General features: G+C 51.0%; 1 protein-coding gene across 6 annotated transcripts in view; it reads left to right on the top strand.

The window, feature by feature from the left end:
- The window catches only part of TACC2 (transforming acidic coiled-coil containing protein 2), a 234980-nt gene that overhangs the window by 174698 nt on the left and 36306 nt on the right, over positions 1-23976 (top strand). For 3 of the 6 annotated variants that reach the window (XM_023224383.2, XM_023224381.2, XM_023224380.2), the window contains 4 exons: positions 4552-4688; positions 16783-18094; positions 21816-21876; positions 23069-23270. In XM_023224383.2, coding sequence (XP_023080151.1) covers positions 4552-4688; positions 16783-18094; positions 21816-21876; positions 23069-23270 — 1712 coding nt within the window. Of the gene's footprint in view, positions 1-4551; positions 4689-16258; positions 16355-16417; positions 18095-19762; positions 19799-21815; positions 21877-23068; positions 23271-23976 lie in introns of those variants that run through there. The other 3 variants (XM_023224385.2, XM_023224382.2, XM_023224384.1) reach the window with 3 other exon arrangements.

Here is a 23976-nt window from a genome sequence, read left to right as displayed (position 1 = left end):
ATCCTGTTTTCGTGGCCAGCACAGTCTGTCCACACTTGGATTTATGTGTTTCCCTCCTGCCTGCTTGGTTGCACACACTGCACCGTGTGGTATTGGATCCCATTAGCACATTGATTGCCTTATACTGATAGGTTAATTCGGTTGGTACAGCTGGTTGACACTCCTGCCCTGTCTGCCTTATTAAAAATTATTGCATGATCACAGGACAGGCTGTTAAAAATCAGGGGCTGTTTGTAATGACTCAAGGGTGCATCTCAGGACTCTTCCCAGTGATGTGCAGGGGGGAGAAATCAGCAGGCGTCCGGCTACCTCATGTCTCCAGCCCTTAGTGTCAGATTTTCAAATTCCTCCAAACAACTTAATTGCTCTCCATGATAGACCTTATAATACAAGCATATTGTAAACTGAGCTCACCAAAAATGTTTGGAAGCCACAGATGTAGCAAAAAGGGCGCAGGTTTTAGAGACAGGCAGTTCTGGATTTGAGACTTAGCTTCCATCATTTAGTAACCATACAGCCTCTGGCAAAGGAGTTTGCACCTCTATTGCCTAATTGTCTCATCTGTGAAATGGGCCTGCTCTCTGGCAGCCAGGACCTTTTCTTTTTTTAAGAGTCAGAGTCTCGCTCTGTCGTTCAGGCTGGAGTATAGTTGTGCGATCATAGCTTGCTGCCGTCTCAAATGCCTGGACTGAAGCGATCCTCCTGAGTCAGCCTCCCACGTAGCTGGGATTACAAGTGTGCACCACCATACCTGGCTAGGCAGGACAGTTTTGAAGACTTTAGATGTGTGTACAAAGGGCCTATTCCTGTGCCTGACACATAAGAGTATGTTCAACAAATGGTAGTAATTATCATGCTTTTCAAGCTAAGAATTAAAGTGTCATAAGCCAGGGGTGTCCAATCTTTTGGCTTCCTGGGAGACAATTTCAATGAGAGACAATTCTTCTCATTGGGAGAAGAATTGTCTTGGGCCACCCATAAAATACGCTAACACTAATGATACCTGATGAACTGTAAAAAAAAGATCACAACAAACTCTCATAGTGTTTTAAGAAAATTTACGAATTTATGTTGGGCCACATTCAAAGCTGTCCTGGGCAGCATGCAGCCTATAGACCGTGGGTTGGACAAGGTTGGTTTACACTATAGAAATATAGATATTTTATTGCATTTGCATATTTACTTCTGTGGTGGACATAGCATATGTGTGTCCTGATAAATACATTTTCCTATAATTTAGGTATTTCCTATAATAGAGATATTTCAGCAGATTGTAATGACAGCATTTCTCTTTCTGCTACATTTTTGTAGCAAATTAATTTTCTTTTCTTTCATTTTTAAAATGTGTGGAGCCTTAACAGAATAATTTCTTGTACTTTGGTTTTTTTCTAGTAGGAAAATAAGTATCAAACAGCCAGTGGGAATTGCACTCATACACTGGGCCTCCAAAGTGCTGCTTTATTTTTATGTACAGACTCGTTGGGGGTGGACTGCCGAAATCCTTGCTTCTTAGAAATGTATTTGAGCCCCTGGGAAACTGGATAGGGAAAAAAGAGCTAATTAAAAAAGCTGCCATCCGCCTCCTCTAATTAACTTGCTCTCTGTTCCCAAGAGAGGGTTCAGAAATATGAAAACCAGGCAGGCAGCACCGGAAGTGAATGCCATTCTCGTGGTCCGTGGTGGGCCCTGGTGTTTTGATGCAGAAATCCTTCATAGCAAACAGGCAAGGGACCACAAAGGGGCTTGGTGTGCCCTGGCCCACCCCATGCTCTGCCTTCCACACAGGGCGATAGTGAACGGCGGTCCCTCTGAGCAGGTGCGCAGGCTGGGCAGCTGCTGCAGCGGAGACCTCATTGGAATTCAGCGGCTAGAACCGAGGGGCATCCGGCCCTCCCTGTTGCTTGCTTGTGCTGTTCAGAAAGAGCAGGGCCTTTTGTGCTTCAGAGCCTGACGTCGCCAGTGCCCAGGAATGCAGAAGCCAGGGGATGGACGAGTACTCAGGCTTTCCTCGAATCTCTGCTTGAGTGGGACAGCACCGGGGCCTCTGGACGCCGGAGAAGCTCACAGCATCTGTGGCTGGTGGTGCAGCTAACTTTTTGGGTGACATTGAAAGAGATTTAGATCCAAGAGATACCAGCAGGGGAATTGGGAGTGGGAATTTGGGGGACAGAGGCTGTTCTTCAGCGGAAATGGCCTATGCCTCCTGGCAGATGTGGTCCCCAGTGGAATGGGCCCGGTGGATGTGGACAGCGGTGACCAGCAGTGGGGACTCCAGTCTGCTGGTGCTTCAGGGAGGCTCTGGAAAAAGGCAAGTCATCTCTGTGTATCTTGTCAGTGTTGCTCTTGATGGTGCAGTGCTGGGGGCCTGGTGAGGAAGCTGGGTTCCCAGGGCTGTATCCAGGGCCGTGCCCAGGGCCCGCCAGGCTGATCTGAACTCTCATTCTTCTTTGCTGCTCAGTTGTGTGACCTCCTTTTGTTTTCCACAGTGATAAACAGATGCTTCAGGTACCTCGATCTGTTGTTGTGCAAGTGCGGATCTTACCTTCTCCCCGTAGACAAAAGCTAAGCCCTTTGGTATTAATGAGTGTTTGTAAGAAGTCAGTATCTTCTGTTGTGTTTGCATGAATTTTTTCCTCGTGAAATTTAATAGTAGACTGGGTTTGGCTCGTTGGATCCCATCAAAAGCAGCTATGATGTTTCTTTTAAACTCTTTGGTTCCCTGGAGGCTTTGTGGCTGGTTGGAGGAGCCAAGGTCCTTGCAGGGGTGGAGGGGGCAAGGGGATCTTTGGTGCTGATGAAGTAAGTCACTGACAAACTAGTTGTAAAAGCATTGATATATATTTTCTGAAGTGAACTCACCAAATAGCTCTTTCTTCAGGTCCCGACGGATAGTGGAGGGATTGGTTTGGTTCCTGGTGCTCTCTGCCAGCTGGCTGGTGGTCTTTAGAAGATGGTGGCCTCTACTGGGGTCCCTGGTTCTTTGGTCCTTGTGGAAGCTCAGCAGTCTGAGCATCTCTCAGCATTGGGTTGCACGGCTTGGTGACACGGTGCAGCTTCGTGCCCACACTGTCCGTAGTCACCTGCCAGGTCACCCTGATTTCATGTCTTCACCAGATTTGCTTACTGGGATCATTTGTGCCATTCAGCCACCCTAAGTGTCCACCCTCTTGATAATTAACCCCCTCGTTGCAAATGAATAAATCAATATTTTGGTCTGTTTAACCCTTCGAAAATGGGACTCAGCCCAACTGCTCCTACTGCTGCCAGGCTAGCTGTCTTCCCAGGCTAGCTGGGCTCAGGACCGTGGGCCCGTGGGCATCTTGAGCATAGGTGGAGCTGGCTTAGTACTGGGAGAAGCCTTATTCTTTCTGGCATAAAATTGAGTCACTGGTGGAAGCAGGGTGATGGGGAGGGCTGTCTGTTGGTTCTTCCTTGTGTTCTTTTTATTTTTTTAAGAGACAGGGTCTTGCTCTATCACCTAGGCTGGGGTGCACTGGCACAGTCATAGCTCACTGCAGCTTTAAACTTCTGGGCTCAAGTAATCCTCCTATCTCACCCTCCCTAGTAGCTGAGATCATAGGCATGTGCCGTGGTAATTTTTTATTTTTATTTTTTATAGAAATAGGGCCTCACTGTGTTGCCCAGGCTGGTCTCAAACGCCTGACATCAAGCGATCCTCCCAGCTGAGTCTCCCAAAGCGCTGAGATTAGAGGCATGAGCCACCACACCTGGCCTGTTGGTTCCTCTTCAGCCCAGGCCAAGGCGTGGCCAGTGACCTCTCCTTGTTAGTGGACAGAATTTCTCCACATGGATTTTTGGTCCAGTTCTCTGGGTGAAGAGTCTTCCTTGGAAACAGACTTCCCTGCAGACCAGCGAGGGCCATTTTCACTGTGTCGGGGTTGGTGGCTGTGCTTTGTGTCTTAGTCTGATGCACCCTCTGCCTGGCCAGCTCGCTGGCTTCCTTCATTCACTCCATTCACGCACTCAGCACGCGTTAATTCCCGGCCCTCCACTGAGAGGCTTGGAGATACTGTGATAAACAAGGCCGGCTGCCCTCCTGTGTTTTGAGCTCAGTAGAAAAGAAAGACAGTAAACACCACTAGAATTAGTCTGTACTCACAAGTTATGAGAGGCCCTGCGAAAGCAGGACAGTGGAGAGGATGATGGAGTGGGATCATGTGGGTGAGTTGGCACCATGGCATTGAACATGCAGAATGCCCTTCTCTCTCTATTTGAATGAATACCTAATAATGAATGTGTGCGGAAGTTCATCCAGAGTCCGTTGTGTGCGTATTTGCCACTAAGGCGAGAAGCGTGTATTTCCAGTAGAGCCGAGTTCAAAGAATACATCATTTGTGTGCAATCAGAGCCAGTGATAAGATTCACCCTTAGGAATCACGACTGAGAAAGTGACTTTCCTCTCATCTGTGCCTGCACAGCTTAATTGAGCAGCGAGCTGGAACCCACTGGCTCTGGGTGCGAAGGCCACACTTGCTCGGCAGAACTGGCTCTGGGCCCCTTTCTAACCTGTGCTTCTCCCTCTGTCCTCAGGAGTTCCGATTCTGAAGAGGCATTTGAGACCCCGGAGTCAACGACCCCTGTCAAAGCTCCGCCAGCTCCACCCCCACCACCCCCTGAAGTCATCCCAGAACCCGAGGTCAGCGCACAGCCACCCCCGGAAGAACCAGGTAACCAAGGGCAGGGAGGTCCCCAGACAGCCTGTGGCTGTGAGCCCTGCGGGAGATTTGCAGCACTTCCCCCTGGGTCAGGCTGGAGGCGAGCACCGAGTCGGCCTCTTGGCTTTGAGTTGTGCTTGATGTGGCTTTTGTAGTTTTCTTGAAAATGAAGGGTGAACAGATACATTGGATTATTCTCCATTTGTTTTGCTGAATTTTAGGGGAGGCCTCTGGGGAGATGAGGTTTGGAGGAGGGCAGTGGGTCTTGAAAGTTCACAGCACAGTCTTGGATTCTAGCACTTGGCCCCTTGCTCTTGTGAGAACGTGAGTTCTGGACAGGCCTGCGAATCTACATGTGTATTTCCAGCGCTAGGCTTGGGGAAGGAAGGTAGCCAGTGGGCGAGGATAGAGGTTGACATTCACAGCACATCATGGTGGTTTCTTTATTCCTCATGAATCTCGTTGTCACCTGATTTCTTATCACTTTCCCACATCTTTGTCCCTTAGTGTGAGTGAAAACACCTTTATGTTCCTTTTAGACAGGTGGTTAGTGGACAGATGGAATAGATCTCGTCCCCACCCCACCCCTGTGCTGTATTCTGCACCTCCCAGTTACACCGGCACAGAGAACCACCTCTCACATGGAAGATCACAGGAGCCTGGAAGAGATGGGGCCTGCCAGAAAGCCCCACAGGCTGGCCAGGGGGCCGGGGGGTCCTTAGACCTGGACAGCTCTGGGCCCTACACCTTAGAGGACCCCATTCTGGCCTTCCTTGGGCCTCTGGAGGCCCACAGCCCTCCCGTGTGATTAGGAGTCTGCAGGGCCAAACCCCTTCTACCCCTTCTAGGCCACACGCTGGATACCTGAGAGTGGCCACTGCCAGGGGCCCCCTTGTCGCCTTCTCTAGCTCTTCCTCCCGAGGGCAAACTGTACCTGAGAAGGAGCCAAGAATGGGGCTGCGTGCCTCCAGTATGCTCTTGCCCTGGCCGGGAGCCAGGTAAACTGTACAATAAAATAACATTTTGACCTTGATGTTGGTTTTAGAAAGAAATGGCTGGAATTCTTTTTATCCGCCGTGGGTTCAAGCAGCCCATTGTTTTGGAAAGGATGTACAGTCCCGGGGCTTTGTTCCTAAACCAGCAAGCCCCGGTGCTGGGACAAGGGGGCAGGACAGTTTTAATGAGAGCTGATGCCTTTACTGGAGTCTGCCGAATACTGCTCCCACGTCCCCCATCTTTGACAGCTCGTCAGTCTGCAGCAGTGTCTGGATTTTGCTGAGTCAGTGTAGACACCAGGCTCTGGGAGGACAGTGACTGGTATTTCTTTGATTTAAAAGTAGGGAAGAGCCAGGAGGGCTGTCTGTAGTTCTCAGAGAGTCATTTGCATCTCTTCCTTTATTTTGTATGATAAAGCATGTAAAACTGTTATTTCCCATAATATTTTTAAAAACCTACCCATAAGTTTTAATGGAAAGTGACTGGATGACAAACACATTGTAATCTCTAGGTCAAATATGTGATGAAGAATAAACTATTCTGGCCGAGACGGGTGGATCAGGAGGTCAGGAGATCGAGACCATCCTGGCTAACATGGTGAAACCCCGTCTCCATTTAAAATAAAAAAAATTAGCCGGGCGAGGTGGCGGGCGCCTGTAGTCCCAGCTACTCAGGAGGCTGAGGCAGGAGAATGGCGTGAATCTGGGAGGTGGAGCTTGCAGTGAGCCGAGGTTGCACCCCTGCCCTCCAGCCTGGGTGATAGAGGGAGTCCATCTCAAAAAAAAAAAAAGAATAAAGTATTCTTGGCCGGGTGTGGTGGCTCACGCCTGTAATGCCAGCACTCTGGGAGGCCAAGGAGGGTGGATCACCTGAGGTCAGGGGTTCAAGACCAGCCTGGCCAACATAGTAGAAACCCCGTCTCTACTAAAAATACAAAAATTAGGCAGGCGTGGTGCCGCACGCCTGTAGTCCCAACTACTCAGGAGGCTGAGACAGGAGAATGGCTTGAACCTGGGGGAGGTTGCAGTGAGCTGAGACCACACCACTACACTCCAGCCTGGGTGACAGAGCCAGACTCTGTCTCAAAAATAATAAACAAACAGTTTAGAAGAAAATGATAGCATGTTACAGGGCGTGTTTCATCCCCAGCACCAAGGAGTGTGCGGAGAGGCTATTTCTGGCCACAGGTGCGTCTTTTGGGATTCCCAGTCCGATGTCTTGCCAGCTCTGGGAGAACAGGACGCCACTCTGTTCTCTTTTTTGGTCCTGTCCTTCTTCCTTCTGCCTAACTTCCTTTCAGCAAAGCAAAGAACAATCTCCATTCTTAAAAATGAACACGCACAACACCGACCTCTTTCTTAGATGGCAGTTACTAAAAGAATGAGCATTATTGAGGATTAAGAGATAACTTCTACCAGGGAAGGGGATGGAAACGCTAATTGCCACAGAGTCACAGCCCCTCAGAACCTTGGATTACACCAGTTGGAGTGTTTGAACGGGGACTTTATGTTTCTCCTCCTTTGAAAACGGCCGCGAGGCTGGCTGTGTAAGGATTGTACACTCAGGAGACTTACGGCTGGAACTGTGTCTGCTGAAAGGCCCCCTAGCTTGGGCTGTACAAAGATCCATTTGATTTGCTGCCCTGGTTAGAAAACCGCCTCCCAGGCGGAGGGTCCCCTTGTCCATTCTGTAGACCAGCATGGGGCATTACGAAGGCGTGGGAAGGCAGCTGTGCTTGCTAGTGTAGGTGGCTGTAGGAGAAGAAAGATTCGTTCTATGAACCACAGGAAAGAAGGGCACGAGGGGAAAATCTATTGTTTACTTTCCTCTGCACAGTGCCCGGCATGTTGGGAAAGGTGCTGCGGGAACCACGTGAATTAATACACGAGACCTTTGGCTGTGAATAAAGACGGTTTTTCCTCCTGGCAACCTACATTTTATAAAGCACTCACTTGCCCTACATTGGGTCCTGCCAGCGTGTCGGGGCTCCCTGGGATGGAAGATGTGTGGACTGGAGCAGTCCTGCCAGCCTGTCCTGAGGGCTGTAGCCTGGACCACAATCCTGAGGCAGAAGGTGGGGCAAAGGATTGCACCTGCTGCCAGCTGGGGTAGGCCAGGACTCAGCTCAACTGAGCGCAGTTCCCTTATCTGTAAAATGAAGAGGGTGATCTGTGGGCCCCTTCAGATCTTCCAGCTCTGGCCTCCCGAGGTCCTGTGAACGGAATGGTTGGCTGATGTACAGTGACCATGTTATTAAAACTCAAAATCGGCCACTGAGGGACATAATTACATGTCATATAATTAAATAATAGCTACCATTCAAGCATTTGCCTTGTCAGGGCTATGCTAGGTCCTCTGAGTGTTTCATCTCCCACTCAGGTGAGGGAGGATCAGCTGTATGCACACAGCATGCCTGTATAGTGGATGTCTTCCCCTGATTCCCCAGTGACACGTGGAGGTTATGAACCTCATGCGCCATCTCACAGCAGATAAGGGGCTCTGGTGTCAGAACCCAGGCCTGCCCACCTTCAAGCCCAGTTCCCTTCCATTTGGAGCCAGAGTGCTGTCTGCGCAGGTACAGTGAGCTGGTGCCTTTGTGCGCCTAGCCTGGGGCAGGCCCTTAGTAGGTGCTGAGTGAAAGCTGTCCCTGGACCTGCTGTTGCTCAGACGTGTGCTGGGGCAGTCCTGCCAGCCTGTCCTGAGTGCTGCAGCCTGGGACATGCCCCCGAGGCAGAGGATGGGGCAAAGAATTGCGAGTCAGTGGGTGATCAGTGGGGGCGACATGGCAGGAGAGTTGAGGGGGATCCATTCTGACAGTTGTCACCTACCCATCAGGGACGTTGTTCAGCATTGGGGAATGCAGCTTCTATACTCATTCTTGCTAGGAGATTGCCAAGCCCAGGGAAAGGCACATGTTGTGGCCTTGGAGGTAACGGGGGCCTCCCGGTGCCCTGCGTGCCTACACCGTTCCTCTGTCTCTGGGGACATGGTCCCACCAGGCACTGATTGTGGCGCTGCACCTGGGGGCCCGAGCCGTTGAGCCAGGAGTATACAGGTTCACAGCCACCTGATCCAAGTGCCAGTGTCCTCGCCAGGCACTGATTGTGCTCCAAGTGGCTGTTTGTGGACAGCTGTCCTCACATTGACTCAGGGCCCAGCCTGGCTGCAGAGCACACAGTGGCTTCCATTTTCTTTGGACCCGCCACTGGTTTTTGTACACACTGTCACCTGCTTTCATCTCCAAGGAGGCCACATGTGGGTGCTCCCTGTAGCCACGGGAGATTTCCTGGCATAGGGTAGGGCATCCCAGAACCCAGCTGAGGCCCTTCCCAGCCTGGGGCAGGGGCACAGGGGTGGACGTCACTGTGGCATGTGAAGAGCAGGGGGCTGTGGTTGCCTTTTCCTGGCACCTGCTGTGCCCTGGGCCAGGTGCTTACAGACTCTCCCTCTTCATCCACACAAGAATTCCCTGTGACAGCTAATGACAACACACTGTCTTAGGTCCGATCATGCAGCTATCACAATGTAACCATAGACCGGGTACCTGTTAGCAACAGAAATGTAGTGCTCGCAATTCTGGAGGCTGGGAAGTCCAAGCTCAGGGCACTGGCAGATTTGGTGTCTAGTGAGGACCTGCTTTCTGTTCACAGAGAGTACCTCCTCCCTGTGTCCTGACATGGTGGAAGGACATACAGTCTTCCTCAGTCCTCTTTTGTAAGGGCACTAATCCCACTCTTGAGGATACTGCCCCCATGAGCTCATCACCTCCCAAAGGCCCCACCTCTTGATACCATCACCTTATATGAGGATTTCAACATAGGAATTTTGGGGACATACACATTTGGACCAGAGCCACAGCGAGCTGAGGGCCGAGCCTTTTCAGGCCTGGGTCTGGCTGCCACAGGCACTCAGGCCCTCTTGAGCCGGTTGCTCCCTCTTCACCATGTGAGTGTTTCATGTGCCCAGGACCAGGGAACAGGTGAGACCACTGGAGATTTTGATGCAGTCCAGGCAGAGGCTGGCACTGCACCTGGAGGCCCTGGCCATTGAGCCAGGGGTATATGGGTTCATAACCACCAGATCCAAGCCCCGCTCATCCCAGGCTGGAAGGATGATGGAGAATTTGGGGCCTGCATAGAGCCAGGTGAGGAAACATGAGAGGACAGTGACCTCACCTGCCCACAGTGGCCACATCTACAGTGAGAGGACGGCGACCTCACCTGCCCACAGTGGTCACATCTGCAGTGAGAGGACGGCGACCTCACCTGCCCACCATGACTGTGTTCACATGGGGAGGACGGCGACCTCACCTGCCCACAGTGGCCACATCTACACTGAGAGGATGGTGACCTCATCTCCCCAGGGTGGCCACATCTACACTGAAAGGATGGCCACCTCACCTGCCCACCGTGACTGTGTTTACATGGGGAGGACGGCGACCTCATGTGTCCTGTGCACCTTGGATGGAGACACCAACAACCTGGCAGGGCCCCAACCCTCTGGACGCACATTCACTTCCCCTAATGACCTCACTGGAGAGGCTTGACTGCACTCCACATCCGCACAGGCATAGTGGGCCGTGGATGGACCCACTATGGGATGCTCGGGGCTCCCACAGACCCCAGGCTGGTTGCTCAGCCCATTATCCTTCCAGGAAGACAGGGGTATAACCAAGCCCCACAGGTGTTGTTCTGTTACAGATGGCATTTGATGATAATAGAAAAATAGTAACATTGTGGGGGGTGGTACTAGAGACAGTGACATCAAGGCACAGCAAGGTTAAGGAACTCTGGCCAAGGTCACCAAGCTGATTAGTGGGAAGCCAAGGTTTCAGCTGCTTTTTATCTGACTCTGGACTCTTTGAAACTGACCTCTTTTGAATCTGACATTATGTTAGTGGTCTGTCTGCATGCTGTCTACTTCAGCTTTTAAAGAAAGCACTTTTCCAGAGTGTCCCATTTCATGCCTGCTTGTAAAGGATGAGGAGTGGCCCTAGGTCACAGCTGGTGTTATTTCCCCTATTGCCCTCTCTCACCGCCTTCAGACGAGCAGTTAAATCAGTAAACTGGCAGAGCCCTTGTGCTGATGCTGGGGCCCTGCCTGGGGAACTGTGGCCCCTTGGTAGGCAACCCACCAGGGAGGAGCCCCAGCAGGGCAACAGGTAGGGACGTGGCAAGGAAAGCTGCTCATCTTTGGCTGACACGAGAGAAGTGACAATCAGCAAAGCAGGACAGACAGGTACATGTGGGCTGGGCACGGTGGCCTGTGCCTGTAATCTCAGCACTTTGGAAGGCTGAGTTGGGAGGATCACTGGAGCCCAGGAGTTTGAGACCAGCCTGGGCAGCATAGCAAGACTGCATCTCTACAAAAAATTTAAAAACTAGCCAGGTGTGGTATCACGAGTTTGGCTGGCTACTTAGGAGGGTGAGGCAAGAGGATCACTTGAGCCTGGGAGTTCGAGGTTGCAGTGACCTATGATAATGCCACTGCACTGCAGCCTGGGTGACAGAGCGAGACCCTGGCTCTTAAAAAAAAAAAAAAAAAAAGAGAAAGAAAAAGTGACACGTGGCATGTTCTAGGTGGAGCCAGGACCAGCCCGGGGTTGCTGAAGTCCCAGCTGTTGGAACCGCCCCCACAGCACAGTGGGGCTGTCACTCCAGCCATGCTCCTGCGTGTCTTCTTCTTATCCTACCGAGCAGAGCCTCCCCTTAGGTTCTCCCCATCCTAACCATGGCTCTGTCACTTAGATGCTCACAAGGCGGACTCTGCTGGGAACAGTTTGGTTTATGTAAAGAGAATTTAATTTCGTCATCACTAAGTGAGTTAACATGGTCGGTAACTGTCTCTCCCCACAATGCCTTGACGGCACTTTTCCCTCTTGGTTTCTGGGAATTGAACAGAAGTTTGCCCTCAGGAAGCAGAGGAGCACAGACCCACCCGGTGGGGCTTCCTGGGGTCTCTGTGAGATCCTGAACACCTGCTGGTCTGAGGACAGAAGGCAGCCACGGCACGGGCCTCCTGCTCTCTTGCTGGTCAGTTTTGGGTTTGGTTTCTTGAGCTGTCTGTTTTGGACCACATCAGAGGAGGGTGGGCACCAGAGGACAGCCTCTGCCTGGCACTTCTGCAGCCCTGATGCCTCACGCCTCTGAGGTAATACCCCCACAGGAAATTGGAGCTCAAAGGCCCATCCAAGCTTATCCTCAAAGCCCACTCATTTTTGTGGCCAAATACGAAAGCGTTGCCCACCGGAGGTTTAAGAATGAGGATAGACCCAGATAGAAGCAGACGAGGTGAGACAGCCCAGTTCCAGACTTCCCCGATGAGGAGACGCAGCTGCGGCACCTGTTACGATGGGCCCCGAGCCCCACCCCAGCCCCGTGGAAGGAACCGCCGCTCTGCAGAGGAAGGAGGCAGATGGAGGCGGAGCCTGGGGGGGGGGGGGGTGTTTAATGAGTGTCTCAGGTGTATCTTAGGCTAGACAAATTTGGGAAATACTAAATTCATTATGGACTTGCTCTGAGCTGCCCACAGCAACCAGCAAACTGCCACACAAAGACCAAGTACTGCTTTATCTATATCTCGTTAGCCTACTTAAAATGAAGACCTTTTCCCAGAATAAATGTTACTAATTGAAGATTACTATTCATGTACTTAGAAGATAGAAAGCCATGCTCCCTGTGTAGGAGACCACCTACCCGTGATGTGTCAGCTTAAGAGTCTGTGAGTGCCTGGGCACACCTCTGGCCCTCTGGGAGCCAAGGATCCCTGCCCAGAGTGAACTCACGGCGGGATGGGGGAAGGAGGGAAGGATGGAGAAGTGCCAGTGTGGGGGCTGGCAGCAAGTGCTTCTGTGAGAAATAGTCCAGCAAGGCTAAGAGTGTGGCCTTTGGAGAAGGTAGGGTGACATCGGCTGGGTGATGTCGGCTGCCCTGTCCTAGCGTTCTCCTTTTCCTGGGAGCCTCCTGTCATTTCTAACACATTTGTTTTCCCTCAACCTGGGCATTTTATTTGCCCAGCACTGGTGCTGTGTCTGAATTGTGGCCTCCAACATTTGTATGCTGAAGCCCCAACCCCCAATGTGATTATTTGTAGGGAGGACGTTTGAGGAGACAGTTAAGGTTGAATGGGTTCATACGGGTGGGGCCCTAATCCCATGGGGACCAGTGTTCCTATACGAAGAGAAAGAGACCAGGAGTGCGCACAGAGAAAAGGCCATCTGCAAACCAAGGAGAGAGGCCTCAGGAAAGAAAAACCCACTGGCGCCTTGGCCTTGGCCTTCCAGCCTCCAGCACCGTGAGAAATACATTTCTGTAGATTAAGCCGCCCAGTCTGCAGTCCTTGGTGATAGCAGCCCAGCAGGCTTATGTAACTGGGAAACCCTAGTGACCCTTTTCATCTGATGAACCGCGGGTGCTGACTTTGTTATTAGGCTGAGCCAGAAACCTGGAGCCTGTGTGCAAGGCACTGTTCTCTAGGGCATTGCCCAGATCCGTGCCAGTGGAGACAGGAGGTGGAGGAAGTGTTGTGTGTGTATTCATCTGGGGTCCTGTCCTTCCTTACCTCTATGACCACAGCATACCCCACAGTGGCTGACATATAGAAGGCACCCCAGGTTATTTGTGGAATGAACAAATGAATCACACAGTTGATTGCATCTGCATCTGTCTTCACACAGATATGCCGTGTGGATGTTTAGAAATCCAGCAGGGGAGCAGGGAGGCTGGGTGCGGTGGCTCTCGTGAGCCTGTAATCTCAGCACTTTGGTAGGCTAAGGCAGGCGGATCACTTGAGGTCAGGAGTTGGAGACCAACCTGGCCAATATAGTGAAACCCATCTGTACTAAAAATAGAAAAATTAGCCAGGCATGATGGCACATACCTGTAATTCCAGTACTCGGCACGCCGAGGCAGGAGAATCTCTTGAACCTGGGAGGTGGAGGTTGCAGTGAGCTGAGATTGCACCACTGCCTGGGTGATGGAGTGAGACTGTTTCAAAAAAAAAGAAAAGAAAAGAAAAGAAAATCCAGTAGGTGAGCAGGGAGGACTTGGAACCCATTTGGACCACAGGGGCCATTCCAGCCCTGTGAAGGACCCCGTGGAGCAGCCTGCTCTGGTGATCAGCACAATAAGACAGCCGTTCCCAACCAGGGAGGATTTTGCCCCCGCCAAGGGTACATGGCAATGTCTGGAGACAGTGTTGGTTGTCACAACTGGGGTAGGGGGTGGGGCCCGCTGCTATCCAGTGTGTGGGGGCCAGGGATGCTGCTAAGCATCCTGCAGGGCACGGGACAGCCCCCGGGATAAAAACCTGACTGCCCCCAAACGTCCATAATGCCAAGAATAAAAAACCCTACAGCAAGATTAGGTTTCCTGGTTCATGATGAGCTAATGAGAGCATGTCAGTTCTAAAGAGGAAAGCCATGCTAAGCAGGCAGGGAGCTCTTTCTTCTGGAGGAAGCAATGAGCAGATGGTTAAGCTGAATATCCGCTCATTGTTGCGTGATAACTGCTGACATTTGAAGGGCCTCCGAAGGCGTCCTTCTGCAGGCTGCAGAGGCACGTGTAACAGCCTGAGACGGAGGTTAGTTTTTGTGGGCCTTGCTCTAGAAATGACGGGATAGGCTGAGGCTCCTCCTCCTTCCTGCCAAGGCCCATTTGAAAGCACCTGGTCCTCCTCAGCATCCCCTGGTCCTCTGTGCCCTCCGTGTATCCAGGGGCAATTACAGAGCAGGAAGAGGAGGTCACTGCTGGTGGGAGGATGTGGTACTTGAGAGTACTAGGGCCTAGAGGAAACAGTGAGTTGATTTTAGAAAGAAGGGAGGCAATACCTTTTGAAATGAGAAGGAAGCAGGAGTGTTCGGAGAAACCATTTGGTAGAAAGAGCTCCGTATTTAGGGCATCTGCTCCAGGTAGGCCCTGGGTGGAGAAGACGGGAGTGAGAGGCTTGAAACCAGGACTAGCTCATAGACGTGCTTCCAAATGATGCTTTCCATCGAAGCATTTCTTGATCCTGTAAGAGAAAGTGTGACCAGTCAAGCGGGAAACAGAGCTAAGGCTGGTTCCTAAGCTCAAGAAGCTTGGGGTTTTCTTGTGTTGTGAGCTGAGTTCTCTGCCAGGTACTCCAGGAGAAAGGTTGCTTATGAGCAAAGCTTGGTAAGCACTGTGCAAAACACTCACTGCCCAGAGATTTGCAGTCGGGAGCATGAATTGCTCTGAGAAAATCAACAGGAAGAGACCAGTTCAGGGGTTAATTGTGCATTTCCCAAACCTTGTGTGTTTGTTGGGGTGAGAGAGAAGGCTCCCAGATTTAGCAAATGAAAATACAGGGTGCCCATTAAATCTAAATCTTAGGTAAACAAAGAATCATTGAGACGTGGGACATACTTACATTTAAAAAATGTTGATTTATCTGAAATTCAAATGCAGCTGAGCATCCTGTCCTTTGTCTGGCAACCATGCCAGTGGCGGAAGGGGACTGGGGGCACATAACACCTGTCATGAGGCGCACACCCAGCTCTTACCTGTGCCAGCTCCGTTTATTCCTCATTCTGCATCCTCCTAGTGCTTAGGCCTGCAGACCGCTTTATCATGTTTGCCCCCTTGTCCAATGACACACTTTTAGTTTTCTGGCATCCGTGACTGCCTGGAGCAGCTATGAACTCAGAAATGCATGAATGATGCCGCTGGGTGCCAGCAGAACCCAGAGCAGCCGAGCCAAAGCTGGGACCGGCCAGATCCCCATGGGCAGTAGGGTGGTGGGACCTTAGAGCATCATTTGGCCAACGTTTGCAGCATCTGCAGCGTGTTTGGGAAATAGGAGCGACCTCCTTGGCTGGTAGTGGCTGATGAGTAGAAAAGCTGAGAGGAGGCAGCTGGGAGAGCAGTGAGACTAGGCAAGAGCAGGGCCAGGGATAGGCAGGCAGGACTGAAGGAGAGGTTACACCTGATGGCTGGAGCGGCAGGTGGCAGACAGCAAGTGCCACTACAGGTGCCGGGGGCCTCCGTGTACAGGCTCCCCTGTTCTTCACAGTGGCTCTGAGGAGTCAAGAACAGGCTTGTTGGTGGCTGTGGCTGGTATTAATATTTATGGAAGGCTCCGTATGCCTTCCTGCAGGGTTTCTCTGTCTTGCTGTCCCACTCCTGACCCTTGCTTTAGCCACACTGGCCTCCTTGCTATTTCTGTAACACACCAGGTGCTCCTACCGCAGAGCCTTTACTCGTGCTATTCCTTTTCTGCCCAGGATGCTTCCTCCCCAGGAGTCCTCCTGGTTTATGTACTTACCTTGATTCTGGTCTTTGCTTAGATGTCTCCTCAGAAGATCTTGCCTGACTACCTTATTTTAAAAGTGAAACTCCTATCCTGGTTTTATTTTTCTCCTTAGCATGTGTCACCCTCTGAAATTCTGTACATTGTTTGTTTTTGAGACAGAGTCTTAGTCTGTTTGGCTAGAGTGCAGTGGCGCAATCTCGGCTCTCTGCAACCTCCAGCTCCGAGGCTCAAGCAATTCTCCTGCCTCTGCCTCTGGAATAGCTGGGATTACAGGCGCATACCACCACGCCTGGCTAATTTTTGTGTGGTTTTTTTAGTAGAGACTGGGTTTCACCATGCTGACCAGGCTGGTCTTGAACTCCTGACCTCAAGTGATCTGCCTGCCTCGGCCTCCCAAAGTGCTGCGATTACAGGCGTGAGACACCACGGCTGGCCCTGGTGATTTATTCACTATCTTCCCCTGAAGAATGTGACTTCCAGGAAGGGAAAGATTTTGTTTATTTCTGTTCCTTGTTGAATCTCTAGTACCTAGAACCATGCCTGGTCCTGATGAGGCACTTGGTGAATGTTTTTGAATGAATAGTCTGAGCTGTTCTTTAATCGGTCCTCATCACCCGCATTGTACAGATGAGGGAACTCTGGGCAAGCCTGGCCTGGGTCTCGAGCTAATTATGGGTGGGCCAGGGTCTGTACTCAAGTAGTACACCCAGTGATGGGCAGGGGTGGCCTGGGGCCGTGGTTTGTCAACCCCTACGCTGGAAGGTGATGTTTTGGCACAAGAGGAGAGGTCCCCCAATGCATCCTGTGTCTGTAATTGATGGATTTGTCTCTGTTTCCTCAGGATGTGGTTCTGAGACAGTCCCTGTCCCTGATGGCCCACGGAGCGACTCGGTGGAAGGAAGTCCCTTCCGTCCCCCGTCACACTCCTTCTCTGCCGTCTTCGATGAAGACAAGCCGATAGCCAGCAGCGGGACTTACAACTTGGATTTTGACAACATTGAGCTTGTGGATACCTTTCAGACCTTGGAACCTCGTGCCTCAGACGGTAAGAATCAGGAGGGCAAAGTGAACACACGGAGGAAGTCCACGGATTCCGTCCCCATCTCTAAGTCTACGCTGTCCCGGTCGCTCAGCCTGCAAGCCAGTGACTTTGATGGTGCTTCTTCCTCAGGTAATCCTGAGGCCGTGGCCCTCGCCCCAGATGCATATAGCACGGGTTCCAGCAGTGCTTCCAGTACCCTTAAGCGAACTAAAAAACCAAGGCCGCCTTCCTTAAAAAAGAAACAGACCACCAAGAAACCCACAGAGACCCCCCCAGTGAAGGAGACGCAACAGGAGCCAGATGAAGAGAGCCTCGTCCCCAGTGGGGAGAATCTAGCATCTGAGACGAAAACAGAATCTGCCAAGACGGAAGGTCCTGGCCCAGCCTTATTGGAGGAGACGCCCCTTGAGCCTGCTGCAGGGCCCAAAGCTGCCTGCCCTCTGGACTCAGAGGGTGCAGAAGGGGCTGTCCCCCCAGCTTCTGGAGGTGGCAGAGTGCAGAACTCACCCCCTGTCGGGAGGAAAACGCTGCCTCTTACCACGGCCCCGGAGGCAGGGGAGGTGACCCCATCAGATAGTGGGGGGCAAGAGGACTCTTCAGCCAAAGGGCTCTCCGTAAGGCTGGAGTTTGACTATTCCGAGGACAAGTGTAGTTGGGACAACCAGCAGGAAAACCCCCCTCCTACCAAAAAGATAGGCAAAAAGCCAGTTGCCAAAATGCCCCTGAGGAGGCCAAAGATGAAAAAGACACCCGAGAAACTTGACAACACTCCTGCCTCACCTCCCAGATCCCCTGCTGAACCCAATGACATCCCCATTGCTAAAGGTACTTACACCTTTGATATTGACAAGTGGGATGACCCCAATTTTAACCCCTTTTCTTCCACCTCAAAAATGCAGGAGTCTCCCAAACTGCCCCAACAATCATACAGCTTTGACCCAGACACCTGTGACGAGTCCGTTGACCCCTTTAAGACATCCTCTAAGACCCCCAGCTCACCTTCTAAATCCCCAGCCTCCTTTGAGATCCCAGCCAGTGCTATCGAAGCCAATGGAGTGGACGGGGATGGGCTAAACAAGCCCGCCAAGAAGAAGAAGACGCCCCTAAAGACGTAAGTTCAGGGGTGGAGGTGGTAAGGATCGGAGGCGGGGGTGCAGATTGACTGTGACCGTTGGTCATGTGCCTGGATAACCTTCGACTGCCCTAACCTTGCCCCTGGGTGCTGTGATGATGCCACGCTTATGGCCGTTGCACCAGGCAGATAATATACGTGTTTTCCTTTCTCTCTGCGGTCACAGTGGTGGCATTTTCCCATCCACATACCCCTTTGTGTCCTTGATCTTTTGCTTTAATAAATCAATGGTCTAGAGCTTTACTTATAGCCAAAGACCTGATGTTCAGCTCCAGAGCAGTCTGGGAGATCCCGTGTAAGGGAAAGGTCCCTTAGAAATCTGGTTGATCTCCCTATTGGTGACCGATGGCTTTTTGGAGAAGCTAGGAGATACACCCTTTAAAATATTAAAATTTATAGTACTTGTTTCTGCCTATTAATGAGACATTAGCCCAGGAGGCAAACATAGTAGATTCCAGGAGGCCCAGGAATGAGAGATGTGGCCTGGGCCCCTCCCTGCTGCACCCCAACCAGCCTGTAAGAAACACCCCTCTTTGTCTCCTTCCTCCACTCCAGTCATCTTTTGTAGACAAAGTCCCTGCAAGTTCTGAAGAGATAAATGGAGCCTGAAAGCAGGGAACAAATCCCCACAATCCCCAGGAAGCCATTAGTCCTTGGCTCTGTGGACTTGGCAAGACACAGACATTTGACAAGGCCAAGTATATTGTGCTTAAAAACCAAACACCCATGCCTCCAGAATCCATCCCAAGACCCGGCTCTAACATAGATGGCTGCTGGTCCTTTATTCTATGGCCTCTGTGGTTAATACCTTGGCAATTTCCTTACTCTTATGGGCAGTATTGTCAATAATTTGACAAAGCTGAGGAGATCGGTCTCCCAGGGGCAGCAGAACAGACCACAGCGCTGGCCCCTCTGGGTCTGTCTGGCACGAAAGAGACAGAACGACATGTTTACCTCCATTCTGGGCTCCCCCTAACGTTGAACATCTGAGAAGAACCCAGGGCCTCCTGAGAGGAGGTCTCTGTAGCAGGTTACCTTGGATCAACCTGCCACTGTCTAGTGGTGGCTGGAGGCCATCCTGGTCAAAATGGGGACTTTTTTTTAGATCAGTTCCCCAACTAGGTCCTTCCTAGAGACTCCCTAGAATTCACGTTGGAAACTTGATTTCAAGCCTGGAAGAGGAGAAGTCCGCAATGGCTGGACTGCAAGGCCATGCTCTCTCATCTGTGGAATGAGAGCCAACCTTAGCCACCACCTCCTCCTTCTCCAAGACATGTCCTGTGTCTCATAGGCGTCCCCAGTCACTTTCTTGTTTGAGCATCAGAGCTCACAGGGGTCGGGGAAGTTTACCCAGCTTGTGGCCTCACCTCTAGCGCAGAAGGGACTTTGGCTTGGAAGATCGTGCATGGGTCTGACAAAGCTCTTGGGGCACCACAGCTTTGTGGCATCATTAGGACCAAGAGAGGAAGGTAGGAAGGTGATCCCCAGCAGCTCCTTCCAAAAAGCGGGGCATTGCCCGCCTTCAGAAGTAGACCTTATAGCGATGGCCGCCATATCCTAACCCATTAATAACCAGTTGTCTGCAGATTTATCTTTTTTGTCAGTTCCTTCTGTCTGTCTCTCTTTTTCTTTGTCTTCTTGTCTTAGGATGGTTGAAGATGTGATGTCTGTGTGTTCTCTGTTGTAAGTAAATTTAATGCAATCTGCCTCTTATGCCAAATGTGCTTATTTTTCTGCCTTTTGTTTTTGCTTCCAAGCCCATTTTGTTTCCCCTCTATGGCTGCTACTGATGTATTTATGTGGTGGGCCTGGGAATGGCGGGGCATGGGGCTCCCCAGTAGCAAAGATTACTTTTCTGTTTCATAGTGATTCGCATAAGAGACTGCTTGGCTGTGAAAATGTGATTATCTAGCATCTGGCTGCTTGTCAGGAATGGAACTTTTTTCCTTCCCTTGCATATTGGATGTCTTCATCTGAAATCATAAATTTTTTTTTTAACTCTTCATTACATTCTTTCATTTTAAATTGGGCTAGTGGGCGATTGCTTTCAACACTAGTGTGGCTTCACGTTAAAATAACTGTCTGGTCTAACCACAGGCAGCGATGGCCACAGCTTATTGCTAACGTGTGAAGCAGAAATGTTTGGGCCGTTCCAAATTGAGGCCTGCAGAGTGCCCTGAAATGCAGGGCCAGTGCAGAGTGGAGCACACGGCTGTGAGAGCCATCGCCAGGCTGCCCCAGTCCTGCATCCTCAGTCACCCAGGACCTGGCTGGGTGTCGGCATGCCTCGTCTGCCATCTTTGGGTCACTTGTCAGTAGAAACAGAGCTGACCATTTCTGTGCCTCTGCTGCTTTGCCTCCCCTGGCCAGGAGGGATCTGTGGGCAGTTCTGGGGGGTCGAAAGACATGCACCTTCTCCCTGTCCTTACAAGGGAAGCTGGCCAGTCCAGGTGGCCAGCAGTCCCAGGATAGGGTCGAGTCCGTCAGACTCTCTTCTGCCCAAGGGATTTCTTGAGTATTTTTGAGCCACTTGGCAACTAGTAAAACATATAATTATATATTTATATGCATGAATAAATATATGCTTCAAGCTGCGATGGCACTATTTTAATGGCAAATGTTATAAAAGCTGTAAATAGCTATTTATAGTATTTTTTTTTCATGATTAAATGCCATTGTTGGAGTGATGTGAGAGAACACAAGGAAGGAACTTGAGTGCCAAATTAAATTGCTCTGCCCACCCAGTTAACGTGCAAAGCAGGGGAGGGTGGTGGGATATAAGGAGAGGGATCATCCCCCAAAGCCTTTGCTTTGCTGGGAGTGAGACCATCCCATGGAGGGGCTGGAAACGGGGCAGGGGCCAGTCTACAGGGTGGAAAGAGCCCCCATTCTGACTGTGGAAGTGACCCCCAGACTGCTCGGTGGACTGAATGGAACTGCTCAGGCTAAAAGTCATCCCTTCCTCCTGGGATCTGCTTCCTTGACCCTTCAGGAGTCTGATTTGGTGTTTCCTTTGCCTCCCAGCCCCGCTATTCATATGAAGGAGAAACAGAGAGAGAAGAGCTGTGAATCTTGTCTGTTTACCATGGTTAGGAGAAGACCAAAAAATTCATCTCTCCCCTGGCCCTACCTTTCGTCAGGATTCCACCTAGAAGCCTTCAGAGCATGGGAACCCATTGAGCTCGAGGATCCTGTGATAGGGAGGATTCAGCAGGTTCTCCTTGAGGACCCCGAACTTTCTTTCTGCGTGGCCTCCTTCAATTGTTCCTTAAGTGAGGTGTCGCCTTGCCCGTCTGTAAATCAGTGTCCTGAGCCTGGAGCCCCTCCCTGAGCCTTAGTTGGATTCAGACATCCCTGGAAGAATCCAGATAAATTAATCTGCTCACCAAAAATTTGCTTTATAAAATAAGAACATTTAGTTAAATTTAGCTTCATTTTTTGGGTCATTCTCCAAAATGGCATCTCTTTAAAGATTTCCAGCTTGATGGATCTTTCCCTTGGGGGCAAAAATAATAGCTGTTAAAAAGTGAGAGTGGGTAGCCAGCGCGGCCGTCTTCTCGCTGGTGTTGCAGTGGCAGAGGCGGGAGGGTGGCCTGGGCCAGATGGCTCCGCAGAGGCAGTAGCTTCGGTCCGCTCTGTGCTGCTCTGGAGTGTTCCATCCCTCTGCTTGTTGTGTTTACATTTTCCATTTTGTTTCCAGTGACACATTTAGGGTGAAAAAGTCGCCAAAACGGTCTCCTCTCTCTGATCCACCTTCCCAGGTACAGTGTTCCTTTGATCTTGATGGTTTTATGGCCTCCCTCTCCCAGGGGGGTTTTCCTCCCTTGTTGACAAAGCTTTGCTTTCTGCTCATCCCGGGCCTGTTTCCAAGATCATGTTTCCAAGACCCTCTTCTTGCCTCCTGAGTGGAGGGTCCCTCGATGTTTGCCCGACATTGTTTTGATCCCTTCACTTTGCGGAAGATCAGAGGGTGTCCCGAGAGTAGAAAGACGTTCAGGAAAAACGTTAGTTGGGCTCTAGAGGACCCGCTCTGCTCCATTCAGGCCAGTTCATCCGCTGTGAACTTCTAGGACTGTCGAGTCGAGAGTCTCTTGAGATGAACAAATACGCAGTGAGAAGGTGAAAAAACTCAGCAAGTGTCGGGAGCACTGAATTGTGCAGCCAAAATTGGAGTGGGAAGAAAAGGGAACCCCCTCCCCTGAAGAAGTGGGGCTTGGGTTCTTTCTTTATTAGAATCCCTCTTACCAGTTCCTCCATCAGATAAGATTCCATTTCTTCTACCCTGTTTACAGACCAAGGAAAGTTATCCTCAAGCCTGTCAGTCATACGGTTAGGGCTAATTTCTGGGTCATAAAACAAGCAGACCTGCCACGCCTCCAAGTCTGAGCCAGCAAAGCCCCAGCCTACAGACCCTGGCCAGGGTGGGGGCAGTGGAGGGAAGCACTCAGCCCTGGGGATAGGGGCTCAGGTCCCAGCTGCAGCTCTGCCCTGACCTCTCTAGGTTCCCACCCTGCCCTACTCCACTTCCCGCTCTCCTGTGGAAATGGAGATAAGATTCCCCTCTTTCTGCCTCCGGGGACTGATGTGACGATTGTCGGGTGATTCTGGTGATATTGATATGCAAGCCTGAAGCACTGTGTGAGCATCCACAGCTGTCATAGTCATAAAACTAGCAGGAAAGCTCAAGTAAGCAAGACACGAAATCCTGATTTCTTTCTTTTTTAAATTCATGGTCATTCCCTGAAACCATTTTAAAAGGAGATTCATAGAGAGGGAAGAATCTGTGTGTCCATCTGTTTCCTTAATGGGCCATTTGGAGCAGAGTCCGAGAAGAGCATGCACAGGATTGTGACCGGGACCTGTCCTGGCTAATGGGTCCCCAGACCTGAGGGTGGGAGCAGTTTCTGACCAAGAGTCTGATGAGACAAGACACTGTTTCTCTTCTCTTTGCAGGACCCCACCCCAGCTGCTACACCAGAAACACCACCAGTGATCTCCGCGGTGGTCCACGCCACAGATGAGGAAAAGCTGGCGGTCACCAACCAGAAGTGGACATGCATGACGGTGGACCTGGAGGCTGACAAACAGGACTACCCGCAGCCCTCGGACCTGTCCACCTTTGTAAACGAGACCAAATTCAGTTCACCCACTGAGGGTAAGCAACTCTGTGGCCAGCTGGACTCCCACTCTGCGTCGGAGAATACGGCCCCTAGGGAGCCAAAGGCCAGGAGAGAAACTTCTCAGCCAGGTAACCAAGTGATCATTCCTGTGAGGTCGTCTGCACGTCTCCCGGTGCACTTGAAGCTCAGGCTGTGTTTGAAAACAGCCTGAGACTTGCAACCAACCGTCCCTTGACCCAAGACTCCTGCTAAGAGCCAGCACGGCGCCCTCTAACTCCACCTCAGGACTCCACCAAGTGGGTCCTGAGCGCCCACTCGAGCTTTGCCCATGGCTTGTGTCCCCTCTGTGATTTTCATAAACACAGCTCCCAGGGGGTGTCATTCAGGTCACACTTTCAGTGTAGGTCACTGACCTGGAGTTGCTTGGCGCCACCGTTATTCCTAGGCCCCATATGGTGTTCAGACACTATGGCCACACCTTTTAATGAAGCCTCAAACCAGAGATTCGCCCCAGGCTTGCTAAGAGGACACGATTCCCTCTTCAGAAATGGGCTCCGCACACTTTGCTTATCTCATTATATCCTCCTTCCTCCTGTGTGTATTCAATTTCAGTGTCCTTTCTTTCTTTTTTTTTTTTTTTTTTTTTTGAGACGGGGTTTCACTCTTGTTGTCCAGGCTGGATTCATTTTGCAACGTGGCAAAACACTGTCTCTACCAAAAGTTAAAAAAAAAATTATCTGG

The sequence above is a fragment of the Piliocolobus tephrosceles genome, chromosome 9 (genome assembly GCF_002776525.5).
Source record: "Piliocolobus tephrosceles isolate RC106 chromosome 9, ASM277652v3, whole genome shotgun sequence".
Taxonomy (NCBI): Eukaryota; Metazoa; Chordata; class Mammalia; order Primates; family Cercopithecidae; genus Piliocolobus; species Piliocolobus tephrosceles.
Note: the sequence above shows the minus strand (reverse complement) of the source record. Positions and strands in the feature narration are given on the sequence as shown.